Source organism: Chamaea fasciata, unplaced genomic scaffold, assembly GCF_029207755.1.
Source record: "Chamaea fasciata isolate MVZ Bird 193981 ecotype frontalis unplaced genomic scaffold, bChaFas1.0.hap1 SCAF_3, whole genome shotgun sequence".
Taxonomy (NCBI): Eukaryota; Metazoa; Chordata; class Aves; order Passeriformes; family Sylviidae; genus Chamaea; species Chamaea fasciata.
The window spans coordinates 14,667,033-14,689,014 of NW_027094088.1; the positions used below are offsets into that span (position 1 = coordinate 14,667,033).

The 21,982-nt window shown below is 40.4% G+C and overlaps 1 protein-coding gene across 1 annotated transcript in view; it reads right to left on the reverse strand.

The window, feature by feature from the left end:
- PPP1R21 (protein phosphatase 1 regulatory subunit 21) overlaps positions 1-21,014 on the reverse strand; it is a 33,334-nt gene extending 12,320 nt beyond the window's left edge. Inside the window, 17 exon segments of the mRNA XM_066178094.1 lie at positions 121-248; positions 1,640-1,732; positions 2,363-2,499; positions 3,373-3,461; positions 3,537-3,638; positions 6,814-6,963; positions 8,966-9,018; positions 11,304-11,398; positions 13,781-13,839; positions 13,940-14,104; positions 14,793-14,894; positions 17,231-17,377; positions 17,774-17,842; positions 20,690-20,807; positions 20,809-20,923; positions 20,926-20,983; positions 20,985-21,014. Of these exon segments, the coding sequence (XP_066034191.1) occupies positions 121-248; positions 1,640-1,732; positions 2,363-2,499; positions 3,373-3,461; positions 3,537-3,638; positions 6,814-6,963; positions 8,966-9,018; positions 11,304-11,398; positions 13,781-13,839; positions 13,940-14,104; positions 14,793-14,894; positions 17,231-17,377; positions 17,774-17,842; positions 20,690-20,807; positions 20,809-20,923; positions 20,926-20,983; positions 20,985-21,014 (1,710 nt within the window).
- Between the last annotated feature and the right edge of the window lie 968 nt (positions 21,015-21,982).

The window sequence follows — 21,982 nt, forward strand, 5'->3', positions numbered from 1 at the left end:
CTGACACTATAGATTATTAATATCAGAGGCACACAAAGATTTTCTAAATCATTCAGCTACCCATTTTTTCTTAAAATCTGCACAAGTTAAGGCATTGTTTGAAATAAAAATATCCATTACCTTGCCCACTCCATTTGTTAAAGCAGCAACAGAGGATAAAATACAGTCATTTGTAGTTATGAGTTTCTGTGTGGCAGTTGGAACTTCCTGTTCTAAAGCAGCTTTCTGACTATAGTGCTTGGAAATATCTGGAAAATGAAAAGCACATTTATGCCAAATAAAGAACATAAAACTTCTTGAAAGTCACTCACAAAAGCATCCTAGCCTAAATGTATTAATTTCAACAACACCAAAATTTAAAAAGAATCAAGTATTTATCACATAAGAGCATTCTCAATGTGACTTAATTAAAAAAAAAAAAAAAAAAACCTGTTTGACAAGTCAACAATGTGCACCTATTTTAAAACAGAGTACTATTGCAATAGAATGGAGAAATCCCAGCTCATCACCACCAGAAATGATAATCTGAAGTAATCTTAAGAAGTTCAAAATTAGTTGGGATTGAGAAAGAAGAGAGAAATCAAACATTCTTGTGTATGGGAATGTGAGATAATAAGAGGAGTATTTCTGTGGATAACTAATGAATTCTACTGACAGTTTTCTTCACTACTTCTATTTTCTGTATTTCCTTTAAAGTGTAAGTTGGATAGACTTTACATTATAGTGACCATACTAAGAGGTAGAAAGTATTTTAAACTTATCTAGGCTACAAAACTCTTGGTTTAGGGTCTCATTTTGTGTTCAAAATATAATATTTTTATTCTACATGTAATCTATAATATCTCCTTTTTTTTTTTTTTTCTTCCCTTTGAAACAAGGAGTCTGCAAAATGAGGACATGCTATTCATGCTATTAGGGAAAAAAAAACCCCAATTTAGCTTAAAATTACAAAAGCTTAACATTTAAACAGCTGATTAGTAAAAATCCACTTCATCTCTATGGATTACTTGCTCCCCGGGAACAGTTACATGGTACTGAAATTCTGGGACATGCAGGAACATCAGTTTTAAAATTCTGAGTTTTAACCAAATATCCCTTCACTGAAAACCTAACACATCCATGTTGTTCTGATAAAAGCAAGGTAAACTATTTTCCAGCAGAAGCCAAACTTCAAAAAGAATCCAGACTTCTTTGTAAACTTTGGTTACATATTCATGTTAAAAATAGTCATCACCCTAAAAATAGGAAGGAAAAACTCCACTTTAAAGGCAGGTACTAGGTCAATGCTACATATGCAGGGGAAAATATGTACATTCCATAGCATTCCATTCTGTATGCTGGTTTCAAGAGAGAAATTAAGCTCGAAAAATAAAGTGATACTGCTCAGGAAAATCTGGAGAGCCACAATGAAATAATCCAGCAACTCTGAAGAACAAAGCTAACAGAATGGAGGAATGAAAACCATGCGTGAATGTCTAAACCAAGTGGTTAGTAGGTTTAGTTTCTTAGCTTGTAAAGGTAAAACAAACCAGATTTAGCATGTATCATACGGTCAGCACTGTTACAGAGAGAGTGCATGTGTGCTATGCTACACAAGAAGGATGCAAAGCTGAAGCAAGATAACATTCCCTACTCTTACCTTTTAAAATGTCATGGAATCCATGAAGACTTGCAGCAATGTTTGTAAACACAAAGTTGTAATTTGTCCTAAGGAGTCCTTCTGGTCTTGTACCTAAGAGTAACACATATAAAGAAAAATCACAACACTAAGATTTGACCATGAATGAAAGAAGTTAGCTTTGAAATCAGTTTCCACCTACTAGAACCATTTGCATAGAGTATGAGTCATAATAGATTCATTTACTAAAATTTCCCCTTCAATATTTTATATATGTATATATAGATCCAATTCTGGCAGAGCAGGCAGGTGAAAGACTTTCAAGTTCCCTCGTTTTCATTCCAATTTCATAAACATCAATTGTTTTGGTCTCAAAAACCACACACACAGAAAGATATGTTCACAGCTGTAGGAAAGACCATCTGGGCCTTTCTAAAGAGTGAAGACTGAAATAACCTGAAGTTCTACAACAACCATTTCCTCCTGCTATTTACAGGATGCATTTGGAGATAGCTTCCCCCCAGACACACACACAAAGGCTTTACCTCATTTTATTCAGTCATTACCACAACAGTTGTAATAACCTTATGAAGACAAGGGGCTGGAAGTGATGATTAACAATAAAATTTAGTTTATTAACGATTTCTTAGTTAAGAGGTGCCAAAAGGCACACTGTCAATCATACTATAAAAACCCACAGAAAATCAGTTACAGGGTAACAGCCATACCAAAACTGACACTTACTTGGTAAGGCCAGAAGACTGACATATGTGTGTAGCTTCTCAAAGACTGCAGTCAACCTTTTCATGTCTCTGTGCAGCTCCATATTTCTAGCTCTTAAAGCAGCTGTGCAAAGAGAAGACTCACACTCTTCTTCCAAACTAGGAATATATGAATTATTTTTTAAAAGTAAGCAATTGTCTTAAATAAAACAAGTTCATGAGTTTTGCAGCACATGTATGTTCTCTACCTCCCCAGTCCAAAGCAAGAGCAGACCTGGAATTTATTTTAGAAACGCTAACACAGCAGAGGAACTTAGCAATACATGAAAATTACTGTGTGCATCTCCACTCCTAGGTGTTTCTGTCACAAGCCAGGAATGACTCTCTCACAGCAAAGAACTGATTGCAGCAATTTAAGTTTGAAGACTTTTCCCTCTATTACATAAATTCTCTTTTGTTTCCTAAGGAGCATGAGAACAGGTATAAAGGAGGCATAAATCAAGGTTTTTCTTCTTCCTTTGTCCAAACCCTCCCTTAAAGCAGTTCTTTGCACCTATAATTCACCTCCCTTCAGTCAATTCAGGAAAAAAGATTTTCACAGCAGAAGGGATGTACACCTGGACAAGTTTTACTACATTGCTACATTTACTGAATGACGAATAACCCTCAGAGAGGCTCAAGGCATTAACAGTTTCAGTGTATCACACCTGAATAGTGTCAATGCTACTGAACAACACTAAGAAACATTAATGAAAGCTTCATTATTTTCAAAGTCTCATCTGTGAGGGAGGGCGTGTGTGGAGGGGCTTTAAAATACATGGTTTTAGTCCTAATGCCTCAAGAAAGCCATGCCTAATCTCAAGTTTAGAAAACAACATTAAAATTAAAAAAAATAAAAAAAAGTTCAGCCTTTTAAGACAGAGCAGAGGCCAGAGTGTTTTAAGGTTTGACTTAGTATTTGAGTTGTAGGTGCTGACAGTGCTGCATGCCTGACACAGTGCCTTTAAATTTTATCTATCAAATGAAAGTTACCTTTTTAACTGATAAGGAAGAATCTTTCTTAAAAAGCCTAAGTAGGAAGCTAAATGTTCTGAGAAGGCCTTCAATTTCACAGTTGTTTCCTGAAAGGAAGAAACAACAGGTAAGTGTTTGTGGTCTGGAAGATCCTTTTGGATACTGAAAGGAGGAAATCTTACCAGGACTGTCACAGTATCCTCCGTGATGCTCTCGAACAAGTGCAGCATTCCTTCCTCCAGAGGGCGAACATAGGAAGCGTTTTCATGGAGATACTGTGAGAACTGAGGACAGAGGTTTTAAAATGGTGCTTGCTGACGGCTCGTGTGAGCTCTGCCAAGGTAACAACCGAACGGGACATTTTGGCAAAGCCCCTGTTCCCTTTAACGATGCCTAAGATGTCATTATGAGACAACAGTCCAGTGTTGTACAGCAACCTCTTCTATAGGGCAAAAACACACCTTGTGGGAAAGTGAGAAGTACTGGAAGTCCAGGCAAAAACACACCTAGGGCTTTGCCACGGTACCCCTGTCTCTTTTTAACTGCCATGCACAGCACACCAAACCCTCACTCTTTTGTTTTAAATATTCTTGCATTCCTTTCTCAACTCCATCCAATTAAGGCTAATCCATGCACCAGTCAGCCACCAGAATAAACTATCCCACCTTCCTCGCAAAAGTTGTTTGCCTCCCAGCCTTGTCCATCAGCACAAACATTTGCAAAGCTATGCTGTGCAAAGTACTGAAGAACTAAACCCAAGTCAAAATGAGAGCAAGAAACGAGTCCTCATCTGTGTCCACCCCAGTTTTCAACATGAGTCAAAGCATGCTATGCTAATGCAAAGCATGGAGCTCCAACTGATCACAGGATAATTCTTACTTCTAGAACTATGACAGGTCTGGGCAATAATGAAACTTTGGCCTCATGGACCTGCCTGACATTGCTAAAAATGCTTAATTAAATCCTATAGTTAATTTTGGCTTCAAAAAAGCAGACCTGAGAACATAAGGTGTACTCTTACACACAATCGAAATGTAACAACACCGTCAGCTATCCATTTTGGTAACTCAGGATCACAAAAAGCTTCTTCCACAAATTAATACAGGTAGTTAAAAGCAATCCTGGTTTTTATTTTACCCCACAGAAAGATGCCTTCATCTTTGATTATTTACACCAGCTAATGATCCCAGGCAAACAGAGTACAAGAGATTTTAATTGTTCCTGTATTACTACAGTGCAGTAACACAGTGTTAACAAGAAGAGTGAGATGCTAAGCTCTGATCCATGCATGCACAAACCTGGATGCAATTAGGGAAAATTCCTAAACATAAGAACAAAGAAATAACACATGCAGAATGCTCCTGGCTTGTGTTGCAGGAGAGAGGACTTGAATTATCCAGCATGATGCTGTAGACCCAGCAGAACGCAGCAATCCAACACTTAAAGAGAAAAGGAATACTTGAACCTGGCAGGGAATTGTCCACATCTACTTTGAGTGTTTGGTGGGGAAAATAGCTTGAAAGCACCAGACAAGACCTGGAGTTGGGGAAAAATAAATCAGTGCAAGTTTGCTAAGCTACTACCTGACACTTGTTTCATTTTCTCTACCATATTAAAGGGAGGTTTTTGACCAACTTGGTGGAGTAGCTAAAAAATTAAAAAAAAAAAAAAAAACAAAAAAAACAAAACAAACAAACAAAACAAAACAAAACAAAAAAAAAAAAAAACCCCAAAAAAACCAAAAACAAAACAAACAAACAAACAAAAAAAACCCAACAACAAACCAAAACAACACCACACTGAGAACACTTGCCAAGCAAATAGATAAATTAATCAAAAATACAGGAGCAACTACAGCTTCAGTGAGCAATAAAAGATGCTTCAGTGCTGGAAAGTCACAGAAAAAGCCTGAGAAATAGCATGCATTGAGGGAATTAGGTCATGAATACACAATGGGGGAGACTACAAGAGACATAATTATGAAAACAAAGCCTGAACTACTGAATCAGAGACAATTTTAAGAAAAGGAAAATGAAATTATCGTTCTGATTAAGTTGCATGTTTCAGCCATGCTGAAAAACAACAAAGAAGTGTTAACTCGGAGGTCAGGGGAAAAAAGATCTGTGAGATGTCTAGGAAACCTGATTTTATTGCTTTATTGTAAACTGCAGTAGTACCTGAGAATGCAGTCACCACACTGGACCACATTAAAAAAAAAAAAAAAAAAAAAAAAAAAAAAGACACCAGTCCTGCCCCAAAAAATCTGAAAGATGATAAAACCACATAATTTTCACATGAAGGACATGCCATTCTGAGGGCATTTGGTGGCAGGAGCAAGAAAATGTTCTCAAACTATGCTGAATGTCTGCAGAAGAGTATTCTTAACTAAAACTGTTGAAAAAACTGAAAAGGCAAAAAGAAAGGGATTTCTCTAGTGGATAATCACCTTCATAAGCATATTTGTTACCTGCAAAGAGGTTATAGGAGGTTTCCCAAAGAACAGGAAAGTTTTGTGATAGTTAACATTGACACCACATGCACTGCAGCCACTTGATCAATGCAAACCACAATTGACCTCAGTACCTTATGTCTGAGCCCTACCAATTACCAAACTGAAGAGATTGAATCACAAAATACTACCTGCAACTTAAATACTCACAGACCCCCTTAAACTATGAAGCCAACTCTGATCTTAATGCAACTTATTCCAAAGCATACATATATGTATCCCCACACAAATTCCTGTGCACAGTTACTTCCTCTATTTCACAGCAGAGGAAAACAAAGTTAAAATATGCAGCTTAAACAGCTCTGGATGATACTCTCAGAAAAATCTTCCCATGGAATTGTGTCAAAAGAGAGTCAGATTTCTCCTATTAATCTCAACATGCTTTACAAACGTGAAGCTTCAGAACACTTACAAGAAACACCTTCACACAAGCAGCCCAAAATCAGACTATAAAGTTTTTTTTTGACAAGGGAACAGAGTCCAGGTTCTCTCCCTCATAAGCCTACCTTCTATCCTTTATTTACTATTACAGCTAAACACTTTCAACACAAGACCAGATTCTGTCTCAACATTTCCTGTGCCCCAATGCATTAATAAAAACAAGCTCTGTCCAGCAGTGCAGTATTTGCTCATTATTATTTTAAAACAAGTCAGCTGAACTTTCAACAAATGCACTTCAATTTAACAGTTAAAAAAGCAAAGCTTTGATTTGATTATCATATTGCTCTTCTAGCAGAGGCACAGGGGAATAGGATACTCTGCAGCTACACCTCACCCACACTGAGAGAATTCAGAGAGCAGAAAGGATGTCTCGTGCAGGAGGGGCTGGCTCTCAGGAACACACTCACAGCATTCCAGTAAAGGTGGTGCAAGCTTGCATGACTAAGATCAATCACTCATTAAAGTCTAACTAATTGAATATATTAGTAGCTGAAGTGTGTAAACTTTACCTTCTGATTTAAGGGTGATATTACATCTGTTGCAGAATCAATGGGGAAGATCTGTACCTTCTGCTCAGTGTATGTGTGGAAGTTCAGGAGAGCTGTTACAAGTTCTTGGACAAAAGCCATGGCCTGCCCAGCAAGGTCTCGCAGCTTCAGCTGTAGAGAGTCATAAAATGATTGTATTTGACATGGATCTATTTAAATATGAAAAAAGCCCTGTTTGAATACAAAAAATCATTATCAGCATTTTCTTTCTTGTTATTATTTCATAAAATATTCATTCATTAAAATATGTAACAGCAATTATGTTTAACTTAATTTTTATTCATAAACTACAATGCCACTCAGAAGGGCACATTGTTGACAACAAAGTATCTTTTTATTTCACACAGCTGGTGATGGTTTGCCTCTGCTGCATTTTTCAAACTTGCAAGCCACAAAAACACTCAAGAGGTCAGCACAATTACAGAAACCATGTCTGAAACAACAGACTAATTGCTGACAACAGCTCAACACCAGGTTGCAAGGAAACCTCAATTTAATTAGTAAAAAACCAAATATGTTTTCTCCCAGAAATAAAGGTGTCTGCTTCTCTAACCAAGAACACTCAATTCTTATTCTCCTGGACAGAACTGAGATGCTGCTCATGAGTAAGGCTGTTCTGTGGCTTTAGTACAGCAGGAAGGTATCAAAGAAATTAATCCAGAATGGAACATAAATTCAAGAGAGAAGAAAACTATCCTCTGTTGGGATTTATGGGAAGAGAATAATGTTATAGTAACATTTCAGCCAAGAATAACTTATCCTTCAGAGACATACTCTTAATGCTTCAATGGCCTGTTAAATCAGGTCAATCTTGATTATGGATCTGGGATGGTGGCAAGTAATTAAAGCAGCCATTATGCTCAGTTTGTGTATGTTAATTAGCCATGCAAGGAAGGAAAACAGACACTATTACTGTTTTGCTGTCCTTTACACTGCAGCCTGTGCTAATACACCAACATTTTGCCTCCACTGGCAAAGCCAGTCATAAAAATCTGTCCTGGAATATTTTCAAGACTGCAGATCTTGAAGCATGAGGCTGCCTGACATAGTGCTGGCAGAAAATAGTAAAAGGAGAAAGTTTCCATGCAGTTATTCAGATTTTTCTTGGAACTCAGCAGCAGCAACCTGAAATTTAAGGCTATTTTGATCACAAAACTGAATAGCAGGTCACCTCTTCTCACAGCAGACATTACTAGGAAAAAGGTCTCTTTAGAGGCACTCCTGAAGAATGGAGAAAGCAACTGTGTTAAATCTTCCTGCAGTAGCATCTGAATGCACTAACTTGAAGGCTTGAGACACATAAGGAAACAGAAAAAAAACCCCACAGTGCTGTAGAGCCCATCCTCAGGGCTAGCAACACAGGAAAATTTTGACTGCATACAGGTTTCTGATTTGCTATTGTAAAAGCCCTTAAAATATTCAGCCATTCACAGAAAAACAATGGTCATTTTTGAATATTGAAAAAACATACATAAGGAATCTCAATATATTACAGTAGTGATCAGAAACTGTTTTCTAAAAATGTTTAAATATATATGGGTTATTCTGCTGCAAGTAAGAGGTACTTTGGCAAGAAGTATTCCACAAAATGTAAATGGACCATGCAGAGATTTCAAAGTGACACGATTTATTCCTTGAAAGAGTTGTGAATGGTGCCAATTAAAGTAACTAACACAGCATTTTAGTGCACACACCAGTGTGCAGTTTACAAATGCATACATTCTCACTGGAGCTTAAGTGATGTGACTGAAGCAGCTTAGTTTGAGAGAAAAGGAATTTAGGATACCAAACCTACCTTTTTTCAACAAAAGACCTCTGAACTACTGTAGTTTCAATCAACTTTAAAAATTAAATGTTCCAACTTGTGCTTTACTAAAGGTTGACCAAATAAAAGAATATTTCACACAATTTTAGTAAAACTCCTTGTCATAACAACAATATACACAACCTCTTGAAAAGTGTAAAGGTCTGTGGGCAGAAATGCCCTCAGAATATTATGACAATAGTAAGACAAGCTGACTTCTGCCATTTCAGGTACTAAAATGACTGGTTTTATTTCAGTATCTGTGTAGAAAGTTGCACAAAGTTACATGAAACTACAAGAAGCACTTACCTGATTCCTTCTGTTGTGCAGTGGTACATTCAGAGCATTGTACTGACTAGATCCTACAGGACAAAAATCGAGTTATATGCACTTGTGCACATTGTGAGGGGTTTTAAGAAACAGTATTTTTGGTAAATGCCGATTAATAAAAAAATCATGGCAGGGATATTACAGCAGGTTATGTAAGCAATATTAACCAAAGAGATACAAACAATTGACTCCAATAAAGTAGGTCTAAATATCCTCACTTAAGGGTTTCTGGATTAAGTGGAGGGAAAGCCATTCAATACTTGCCTCAGATTGTAAGTCAAATTTAACCATCTGAAGACTCTGAATTTGAAAGATAAGAGCAGACTCCTCTTGCCCAAAAAACAATATTCATCATAAGCAAGAGTGAAAAAAATCTTTTAAAAGAAATCACACTTAAAGAATTCAAGATTATCTTCAAATTTCAATTACATTCCAAAGAGGGGCCAAGTAAGACTAATATATTTTTGAATATATTTCAACATTTTTTAAAGCTCCTGTATACACTTAATACGCTGATAATTTAGACTAAGACATACTCTCCATGTATTTCAGCATTCTTCTCCAGTCATGAAGTAACTAGAATGATTATTCACTTACAAGCAGCCACAATTAGAGGGGCAGAGGGCTACTTGTACCTAGAGAAAAGCTTACAAAGTCTTAAAGATTTAAAAGAGATCACATCCATTCTCAATTCAGTTGAACAACCACCAGATTAGTTTAAAATTTGCTTACAAAAGAAATTTACAGTTTCTTATTCCTTTTGTGTCATTCACATTGGGCTATTAACACATGGGAAGAGGTAGTTACGTTTAGAGGAAAAAACCCTGTCCAAAATGACTGAATCCTACTTCTAACCAAATGCTTCAGAAAACTTTTTCTGCTCTGGAAATCATGCTTAGCAGTCATTTAATTGTTACTGAAATCAGCTGCTAGTTACACTTCAAGCCAGCTAGAGGGTCTATAGGAAAGACCACTGAAATCCACAGCAAACAAACATCTCCTGACTTTCACTGATCTATCACTGAAGAGATGCTCTCTTTGCAGTGTTTTCTAATACACAAGCAAAGGCATTATGCTATGGCAGCTGAGTGAGCAGATAAATTATTTTAGCAATATTCTTGCTACAATGATAACCACCTAAAAAAATGCAAGCTAAAGGAGCCAGAGAAGTAGAAATAGGCAGCAGATGCCAGGCAAAGTGAGAGAAGTGAAAAGGATACCAATTCAAGGCACCAACACCTAAGCATGATGTGCTGTATAGGAATCAACATTTCCTAAAGAGATGATGACCTGGTGTTCCTAAGCCAAGACTCACTGGATTGCCAAACCAGTGGAGAGCTTGGAACACCCACCCCTGCAGCACGTGCCAGACCAGCTTTTAGAGAACCTAAGGCTACTTAAAGCATTGTCATCAGGTTTTAAACTGGATGAAAAATGCAAAAGTCACCAATGAAATATAGAAGAAATTCAAAAGCCTGTTTTCACTTCTCTGCCCCTTCTTCACTACTTTCAGCTTTTTCACTATTCCAGGTCCTCCCCATCTTGCAGGGCCCAGAAGAGTCCAGGCAGTGCTTGCCCACCCTTTTGTTCAGCTAGTTAGCACAGCACACAGTGCACAGCACTGACAGAGCACATACTAACCCACGCTTGTACCAAAGCCATGCAAAGGCTGAGCACTCCTAACTCCAGGGGATCCTCTGCCCTTCAGCTGATCTAGCAGCAGTTGGAAAGGAAGAGGAAAAACATTGCTGCAGGTACAAGTCCCCTGGTTCAAAGGGCTTTTTTCCCCCATAAAGAGACAAACGAGTCTAAGACAGCCTTCAGATAAGAACTACTCAGTGTGTTTTCTGATCAATGAGACACCCTGACAAATTCCCCATAAGTGCAGACCATTACTGATGCAATATCTCTGCAGCCATCAGTTTTCCCCCACTTTAACTTACGGCAACTCTTGAATATACCCTGCCAAAAAAAATACTCTTTGACGTGAGTAATCAATCTTCATGGAGCAGCCATTAAATTGACAGTGTTCCTTCATCATTTACAATATTCTGCCAACACTAAGCAAGACAAGTGGCAAATCACTCAAAAGCCTTCAAAAGTTTCAATTTTCATTACACATATAAAAACCTGGTATTTTAGAATTACTGAAGAAGACAGTGACAAGTATCAGGAATACTTACTACAGTTACCTCCAAGTGTCTGTTCAGATGTCCAACATTTCTTAGAGCTAATACATTTTAATTCATAAGGAGTACTCCCTCCAGATGGATACCCCAAAAATCAAACAAGATACCCAGACCAAGGCAATACGTACTTGTGTCATTAAAAGGTACTTTTTCATTAATTATGCATAGAGATTCTTCCAGTCTACTGCCCAAAGCTGCTTGAAGATTCTTTAGCTGTTGCTGGCTAAATAACAAAGAGACAAACGAAAAACCACACACACACACACATTGTAAACCTTTAAAATTTCATCTGTATCACCAACACCATATCTCACTATAAGCATCCCTTGAGTGTATAGGTATCTGTCTCCTTCTAGAAGGTAGATAGAAATAATACAGTGGGAGTCATTTGTCCTCCTTTATCTCATATTTAACACAACACTGAATCCTAATCCTTAACAAAAGCCATGTGAAAGTTACCATAAACTTGTAAATCCTAAATTCCATTCTTGAGAAGTTCCATTTACTTCAGAATTAAAATTCACCTTCTTTTCCTAGTGCACAACTATTATATAAGCTATTTGAAGGCATTCTTTTGTACTAGAACTTGGACAGGAAGGTAAAAGGGCCTCCAAATTAGTTACTATGCATCCGATGCAGTATTCCAATAAGCAGGTAATGAGCTGTCAATAATTCAATTAACTATGTCACATCACTATTTGAGATACCTCAAAGGCTTTTCAAAAGCCCATATTTAAACACTGCTATGACACTGCCTGTTCTGACAAGACTTGACAACTATGTTTCTGAAGCATTCTCAAGTGATTTTTGTCTAAATTTTCTTTACTTGCATTTGATTCTGCATATACATGTGAACCTGAGTAATTAAGATTACTAATATAATGAGAATAGATTCCAGAGATGAACAGTAATATATTCTAGCATTATATACATATGTCTACAAAGAACACTCCATTATTGATTCAGACCAAATTCCACACCTTACCCAACTTAGGCCCCCAAATTCTTCACTGTTTTGCATCCTGTTTGACATCTAGAACTCCTGCACGTATAGTGGAGAGTGGGGGGGAATGTGTCAAAGTGACAGGTTGTTTTTTTCCTTTCTTACATTTGATACACAGAATCTTGTCAGGTCTAACAAAGCAAAATAATCCAAAACAGACAAGGAAGATATGAAGAAACTGGCCAATAGGTAGCTCATGCACATTAACAAATATTTTTCTTGGAGAGCAGCTCCAAAATTGCATAGAAACTGTACAGCAGCTACTGCAGTAGCACTGAGCACGATAAAACATGAACTCCAAGACAAACTGCAAAAGCACTGAGATTTCCTTTTCATACTGCAGAGGACTGACAAACAAGTAGTTTGACATGTTTTGCCTTACATTCTGCCCTTTAATTTTCAAAGCATGTAGGCTGTCACGTCTCATATCCCCTGGCTTTTCTCAGTAAAGTGTGGGTGTCAGAGGCAAATGGATCCCTTCCGCTGACAAAGCAGGGAAAACAGAAGGGCAGTGTTCTCAGAGACACATCCTGCCATGTGTTCAACAGACAGTGATTTCAGTGTTTAAAATGAAGTGTCAGGCTTTATAACTTTTAAAAACTTACTATAGTATAACTTAAAATAGTAGGGACAATTTCTCAAAATGACATCAATTACCCAGTCACCATGGAACATGATAGACAAAGCCTGAACTGCACCGTAGCAGATTAAGACTACAGCTTTTCAAACACCACAAAAAATGCAAACAGCAGCCAAACACAGCTTTCATCCTCTTTTGCAAGTGAAACCCTGACTTGTATTAGTGGAGTTGTTGGATTCAAGTATCTTCACATCTATCAACATAATTAAAATACACGCTTCAGTGCAACCGTGTGAAAGAAGGAACCCTGCATCTGATCATTCACTACACATCTTATTCATTACAATAAAGATCTATACTGCACATCTATCTTCTTAAAAACTGCAGCTTTATGAACTACAGAGAAATGCACTCTAATTTGATTGGGCTCACAGTCCTCAACTTTACATTTTCTACAACTTGTCTTCAAGACAATGAAAATACTCCAAAACTAACAATATAATTCTCTGATAAAAACTTTCAAATATTCTAGCTGAGAACATTATAGCTGAAGCAAAAACAATTGTTCAAGAAGCTTTTGCAGTGGAGGGGGATTTTTGAAACTCTTTTCAGTAGTTCTCTCAGCATATGTTACTCAAACTTTGTTCTTAGAAGCACTTTTTACAAGCTCACATATTGTTGTTTCATACAAGTTTTTATTTTCTATGGTTTTCCATTACAAATAAATTCTTCAAGCTTTCATCAACATCACTGCTATTTAAAAAGCCTGGAGAAAAAACTGCTCTCACTGAAAGCAGAAATTGGGGAATTGTCTAGTTCCATACATAGCAAAGGAAAAGGGGGCTTGACCTACGCTGCTCACACTTGTCTTTGTGATAATGTAATATGAGTTTTATCAAAGTCTTTCAATGAAACCCCCTTTTTAAAAGGTATTATTCTTAAAAAATAGCACAGTCAATGTTTCACAGCAATTATTTCTTTACATCAATGGAATTTTCATTATATGAAATAAAGACACTTACCATTCTTCAGTTCGAAGCCTACAGTCCTTAGCTTCTTTTTCTAGTGTCTGAGACTTGATCTTTATGCAAGAAGATAATCTCACAATGTAAGTGCTGACACAGCAAGACATGGCATTTCAAAACTTTTCAAACTTGCAAGCAAGAGGAAAAACTCCTTACTTCTAATTTGGCTTTATCATTCTGCAGCTTTTCTATGGTCTCTGTGTATTTCTTTGTTAAGCTGTCCACCACAGCTTGGTGCTGGGCAGCATCCGTTTCCAAAACCTCCAGTCTACTCCTCAGCTCTGCTTCTAAACGTTTGTGCTGCTCATCTGCTTCAAAGAACTACAGGAAGAAAAGCAAAGCTCTTAAAAAAAGCTTCATTTTACTATTGAATTCAGTCCTTTAAGTTATTCCAATTTCATTAGCCAGACCATGTTAACAGCAATTACCAGTTCTCAGAAAAATAGAAATTTTATTTTATTTTATTTACAGAGAAAAGATTTAGGAACAAAGTACTTCAATAAAAACAAAGCTTTCTAGTACTAAGCATTCTTTAAATAGATTGTTAACTAATAGAAGACAAATGAAAAACTGAACTTGAGCTAAAATGTTTTTCTCAAGTTTTCTAAAGTGAAATGCATTCCACTTTGAAGTGAAGTAATTCCTGACTTAATAGAAAAAAAAAGAAAAATATTTTCAACTTTAAAGTAATTCTGAAACAGGTAATGAACTAGTAAGAAATGTCCATCCAGTACCAGGCTATTTTCAGAGGGCAGCTGTCACCAAAAGTTAAAAAATTAAAGGAGAAAAAACATGTGATTCCACATACTGTCTTAAGAATCCAAAGTCAAAATACTTTATTTGCCTAATGAACATTTTTATAAACAAACCATCTCATCAAATCCACTGCTTTGCGTACAACTAGTCTCCTAAACCCACCAGTTTGCAGACAGCATTTTACTTTCCAAAACTTTATTTTTATCACCAGTTTTCTGAACCAAAAATAAAGGCAAAACAAAATTTCACTCACAAGTATATGCAGTCGTTCATTTTCTTCTATTTTCTTCTGAAGATCTTCATTGAAGACACTTTTCTGTTCTTGACTCAGCTGAGATGAGGATTCTAGGCTTTTCTAAAAGAAACAAAATGCACTCATTACCTTTGTCCTGGGTTGCAGTATAGGATGTGCACAAAGTATTCTACCACCATCTTCATGAACTGTTGAAACCAGGTAGGGCAGTGTTTCCCCAGACCCCCTCCCTCTGGCCCAGTATCTTCTGTTAATGGCCCATCAGATGCCTTTCCCATGACTCACAGATAACTCCCTCCAGGAGTTGTCTCTGTTTAATGAGCCATCAAGGACCCCCTGCATGACCCACCATCCCATTGTGAGATGCTCCGCCCAGGGGGAGGAACCAAGCACTCACACGTGGTTATAATCTGGGGTTTGGGACAGTACAGGGGGCCCTTACCCACAGGATTCCCAGAGGACCAGAGCTACCAGACCTTTCTACAGGATCACTGCTTCAGGAAGACCACCTCATCTGGACTGCTTCCATCACTCTGCTCAGGTTGTATTCTGACTCTGTCAGTGGTCTTTTGTATTATTTCATCTATTTTATTTTACTTTCTTTCCTTTCTTCCTATTAAATTGTATCTCTGACTTGGAGCCTCTCATTTGTTTTGCTTTCAAACCACTACAACCTCCAAGTCCCAGGTTTGTGAGAACAGTTCCCACAGCTAATTCCCAGAAGGGACACATCAGGAGATGTCCTGCTGACACTGATTTATCAAGAGGTGTGAATGCTGCATACAGCACACAGCACCAGCCTCAAGGCAGCACCCTTTGCTTCACACACCCTACAGTGGTACAGCACTGCCTAGGGAAAGCCTCCATTCAGGCGTCCCATTCACATACACAGAGAATCAATCACTTGGATGGGCAGCAGCCCACCTGAATTCACTGGAATCCTGCATGATCCCATGCAGTCAGTAATTCAAAACCCTCCACACACAGGCTCAGTTGGCTTGGTAGCTGTGTGTAAGGCACATCTGTGCCCAGCAGGAGACCAGGTGTAAGCCAGGCTGCTCTCAGCAGGCTGTAGCACAAAGGGGCCATGGAAACCACAGCATCTTTCCTGCCTATCAACCACGCGTATCCCTCTGCCAACTGTTTCCTTATTTTTCACTCATTTAATCCATAAGACTCAGACCACCAGTGAAGCCCATACGCCACACTGCTGAAGAAAGGTATTATCACCAAACACAGGGGAGACTCATTGCATTTAAACTCAACCCCAAACTTCAAAACTAGGGATATGTAGGGCAGATAAGTCACCTCTGTATTTGATGCCAGTCTGTGAACTCCACCTGAGATATGGGCACATGTTCTGCTCCTTCTAAAAGAATTGCACTCTGACACAGATGAGGGAATTCAAGCTGTGCATTTTGACAGATGAAAAGGAAAGAAACTCAGTGGCAATGGTTTGCTAAGCTACTAAAGACAGGCTGATGTCCTTCAAAATTTGGAAACACAGCTAGCAAAACAGTAACTTACAAATTTGAAATAGAACAGGAGGCTCAAATGGCATTTGAAAGAACAATCTATTGTGCATGAATAATGTAGTCAGAAGCACTATGCTTGTCAAGGAATTGGACAGCAAAAAAATGGGCAAGAGTTTAGGGGAAAAGTAAAAAAGGTCATCTTGTTACTAATCGATTGAATGATTTCTTTAAAGCCAGTCTTGATAACTACAGCACACTGAGAAAAGACAGCACGAAAAAGACAAGACAGCAGTAATTAAGAGGGGTTTCCTCATGAGGAAAGTACCAAGAGATGCTTGAGAATTACTTAGTCCAAGCACTTGACCCCTGGAATTGTGATGCTACCTAGAGAAGGCACAGTTGGTCTTAGAATATATCACTAGGTTTAATCAGCAAGCCTTTTGGCGGAGAAAGATCACAGTGTTCAAACCATTCTGTCATTTTGAAATAACAAAGAATTCAAGCTAAAAATTTAGATTTCAAAGAATTTGACAAGATTCACATAGAAAAGCTATGATCACAGGCTGAAGAGTTAACTACCAACATCAAAATTACAAAGGAAAGAGGTGGGGATGGGAAATGAGGAGTGATCAGCCCTCTGCATAGCAGCTGACTAATCACAGAGCTCCGAAGTATTTCCCTGTTGTTTGAACACTTCATAAATATCCATTAAAAAGACAGCAATTCAGCATCAGTCAGCTGACAGACTAGAAGAGTAGAGAACTACACAGCATGTATTATATATATATCAATACCTGTTTTATGGGTATTTTCACTAACATCAAGTAAAATAACATAAGTTCTGACAAGAGCATTCAGCTCAACCCTTGACACAAAATACCTACAGCTAAAAATCAGGATAAGGCTTTGACAGGTGAGGAGCTGACATCTGCTAAGCAAGTCTTTTGGGCCTTCAGCACATACCTTGTTCTTTTTGCCCCGAGCTTCACTTAACGCAAGCTCATCTTGAAGTAGCTCCACCCGCTTGGCAAGCTGCTGATTTCGAAAGGTCAAGCTGTCCATTTCTTGTTGCAGTTTCCTCAGTGATTGATCCTTCATTTTCAGTTGCTCCTGAATGACAAAAAAATTAATTTTAGAGTTTCCACACTTACCTTTACACATTAAAAACAAGAACAAATTAAAAAACTGCTTTACTATTTAAACATTGAAGAGGCAAAATGTATCATTTCTAAACTAAAAATGTATTTCACTTCCCTGAACTGACCACAGGTCATATCCAAGTAGCTATTTAATTCTATACGATAGTCATCAAAAAATTCACCTTCCCCTTTTACAAACTCAGCACTTACAGAGAACAACAGGCTAGCTGCAAAACAGAAATTCTTTTACTAAAATCAAGTTACTTCTTCATTGTTTTATTGAAATTACTTTCTAGCAAAAAGTACCCCTGCTTACTTACTTTGTCACAGCGTAGTACACCTAACATGAGGAGTTTTTAGAGATTACCTTCAGTGAGGCTGAATTTGCTTGTTCATCTACAACTCCTTTTTTCAGGACTTGGTTCTGAGCGCGAAGCTGAAAAACAAGAGATGCCAGTAACTATGCAAGACAACAGAATAAATAAAAGCCACTCATGCAAAAGTGCAGAAAGAATCACATTCTCTCAGGAGAGTGCCAGCTGTGAATGCTTTTTCAAGTATTCTCTTCAGGTAGATAGCAGCGGTATCAGGTTGAAAAAAGTATCCATTTTTTATGCTGACTTGCCAAGAAACAAGAAGTAACTTTACCACCTGAACATTTTGGTCAAAGAGAAGAAAATTCTTACTCAATAAACACCTTTGAAGACCAGTTACTTAAATATAGTTAAGATCTGAAGAACTAGGAACAAATTTGGAAAAGTTGCAACCTCTTCCTTGACTAATGAAGTTCTTGGTCATATAAAGGGCTATTGCTGTCTCTCCCCTCTTCTCCACAAAACTGTTTATAACCAGTTCTGGAACATAAGCAGGACTCACAAAGTCAAAATCTGTAACAATTCAAGAGGAGTTTAATGCAAAATTACTTATTACCAGTGGCAGCAGATGATCCAGAGAGAACAGACTGACACAAAAAGGCATAAAAACATAGAAGTAAAAGCCCTCTAAGCCTTATTTACAGAGTACCCAAAATCTGAGCTAAAAATCACTGCAGTGAAGAGTGATACTCAAGAAACCTATTTCCCAGTCACTTCACAGAGTACCTCTACCCTGCAGCAATGAGGATATTGACAGTTCCATCTTCCCATTCCTTGAAAATTGCTTGAATCCTGGTTTCTTCAAAGGCCGTTTGCATTCATTTGACATGTGTGAGTCCAGCTGCTGCAGATATAAATTAAAAGGGTTTGTACGGTGTTTGGGAATACCTCTGGCAGGTGCCTAAAAGGCAAGATTCAGTGTAAAACAGCAGTGGATCATTGTTTCAGTGTGATGACTGACTGTATTTGAAAGGTCAGAAGTCACTGCTAAGCACAGCTGCTTCCCCTGCAGTATTCCCACTGTGCTGCTCAGACATCACAAAAGCAAGACCAGAAACTTCCCAGTGCACAACAGAAAAACTTCCAAGCACAGGGTTTCCCTAGCAAGAAGGAGCAGTGCAGCAGTTTCCCACACCTGTCTCTGTGCCACAGCTACTATGGCAGGCACACATCAGGTGCAGAGAATGCAGCAGCTCAGGCCTGCTGCACCTAGAGACCCCAGCTGAAGTGTGACCCACAGAGGCTGCCACAAGCTGCTTTGACTATTCCTCCATGAGAGAGCCAGAAGCTGGCAACTTGTGTGCTTTCAGAGCCTCCTCTTCTCCTCATCCTTCTTCGGGAGTGGTCTGTGAACCGAGGGGAAAAGCAACCCTTTGCCAGGGACTTCCCCCAGCACTGCTTGAGTCTGTCAAACTCTCGTCCACCTCTCTCCGTGGCTTTCACAGCACATTAAGTGATGAGGCTACTCCAGAGCTACTCTGCATTTCCACCTGCATACAAGCAGCCAACAGCAAAGAGGAGAGGGTTCTGCAAGGGGGAGTCCCACAATGAACTGTACTGCACAAGAAATGGGATGAGATGAAAAAAATAGTTCCTGCAAAGGAGAAGGGAAATGCCACAGGCTGTGAAGTGCATGATGAAGCTCAAAGAAAGCTTCTGGACACCATGATACTAGAAGAAAGGATCCAGCAGCTGGAACTTTTGGAAGCCATAGTCAGAAGCCTACATTTCCAATGCTCATTCAGGAATCAAGCACCAAAATCCCTCCATTATCTTATCCTCAGCCACTACTGATCTCCAAGGAGTAACAGAGCCTCTGTATAAAACAAGACATGTGAATTCTGTGACCTACAAAGCTGCAAAGTAAATTAAATGTCCTTAAAATTATTTTGTGGAAGCATTAAAGGGATATCTAACTGAAAATTTTAGATGCTACACATGGTGTTTTTATAACAATTCCAGAGAAGAGTTTTTAAAGACATGTTTCTGTAAGCTGGGAGAAGTGTCAAATACAAACAAGAGCCTTGTAAAAAAGGCTCTTGCTGATTTACGACTACACAAAACTAAAGTACTGCCTTTCTTCCCCAAGGCTGTTGAAGGACTCTACCACTCAAGATCAAGAGTCTCCTCTTCCTTTCAGTGAAGAAGAAACAATGAAGGGCTCTGTATTAAGCAAGGCTCCACTATTTTAGATGTCATTTCAGGCACCTTGGAAATGCAAGGCATTCTCCACTATGGGCTACACATCTTTGCAAACCCTGTGTCAAGCAGCACCAGAACAGGATGCAAAGTCACCTAGGGCAAAAGAACGTGGACAGACAGGAGGCAAGTGTGGAAGCAAGTGTACTGCTCACTTCCAAGACACCGCCAGCACCACTGACACCGCCGAGCTCCCATACCCGCCAGCCAGAGCGAGCCCACACGGGTGAGATGCACGACGAAGACCTCGGTAAATGTTCACAGGCAAGTGTGGAAGCAAGTGTACTGCTCACTTCCAAGACACCGCCAGCACCACTGACACCGCCGAGCTCCCATACCCGCCAGCCAGAGCGAGCCCACACGGGTGAGATGCACGACGAAGACCTCGGTAAATGTTCACACCCAAGCGGATAAAACCAACTCTCGCGCCCGGCTGGGAAGTGGAGAGCAAAGGAAAACACTGCCAGTTTCACTTCTCTAGCACAGCTAAGCCCACTGTCAGTGTTCCAGGATGTCCAGCAGGCCAGGCCATTCTGCCTCTCGCCGCTCTCCCTCAACACCTACAAACCCGCACCTCCCGTGCCCCCCGAGATTGCCTCCGTCTCATCCCCCGGAGGAGGCACCACTGGGCCCCGGAACTCCGCGCTACCACGGAACGCAGCGCTGCAGCCCCGAGTGGCGCCAGGGCTGCGGGCCCCGGTGCCCGGTACCTTGGAGTACTCCTGGGCCAGCTTCTGGTACTTCCCCTGCAGCTCCGCCGCCGCCGCCGCCGCCATCTCCGCCCCGCCGGCTCGGCTGGACTCGGCTCGGCTCGGCTCCTCTCGGCTGGGCTCGGGCGCTCCGGCGGGCCTTGCACGCCCGCGAATGGGGAGACGCACTTCCGGGTTCAGGGAGGAGGGAACGCGATGACGCAACCGCGCCGTGCGCGAGACGGGGGGCGGAGCTTTTAAGCCGCCGGCGCCACCATCTTGACGCAACTTCCAAGATGGCGGCGGGAGGGGGTGGGGCTGCGGGGAGGGCCGGGTCACGTGGCATCGATGAGGCGCTCGCCGTCCGTTGCCACGGCAACGGCCGCGGGGCCGCGCGCGGCCTCCGGGCTACGGGGCGCCACCCCACGCAAAAAGCTTCGCCTGCGAGCGGAGCTGGGGGCTCATGTCGCGACAGTCGCGATGTGGGGGAGGGGGGCGGCCCGCGATGTTCCGGTGCCCCGGCGCCATTCCTGCCTGGGCTCCGTGCTGCCACCGGTCCCGCGGCTCCCCGCCCGGGCAGCGCTGTCGCCAGGGGGAGCGACACGCACAGAAACTGAGGCAGCCGCGGGTATTTGCGGTCCCGTAGGGGACTCAATAAAACAAAAGGCGGTTCCGTCACTTCCCATAGCTCGCAGTGGGTGTCAGTGCCGGCGCTCGGACCTACCTACAAGCCTCCAGCCCTTGTATCCTAACTGAAGGAGATACTGAGCGTATCCATTATATCCTAATGAAGAAGAACACGGCTAGATCCCGGGTCGTGCAATGCCCTCTCAGGCTGCAGAAACTCCAATTCCGCAGTCTGGGGCATTACTGAGAGAGCATCTCATCAATGCATATAAATATCTCCAAGTGCCAAGGGGATGGTGCTAGACTTTTCACAATGGTGCCCAGCGTTAGGACGAGGAGCAATGTCTGTAAACTAACACACAAGAAGTTCCACCTCAGCACGAGGAAGAATTTTACATCGAGGGTGGCAGAGCACTGGCACAGCTGCCCAGGGAGGTTTTGGAGTCTCCCTCCCTGGTGACATTCAGACCCCACCTGAACATGCTCCTGTGTCACCTGCTCCAGGTGATCATGCCTTGGCACAGGGTTGGACTGAATGATTTCCAGAGGTCCCTTCCAATCCTAACAACTCTGTGATTTTGTGATTCTGGGTATCTGCACCCCCCGTTTTCCTGGGGGAGCCCTTCTCTGCTCTCTTCTCTCCAGCATGTAGGTCTCTGTTTCAGAGCCACCTTTGAGCTTCTCCAG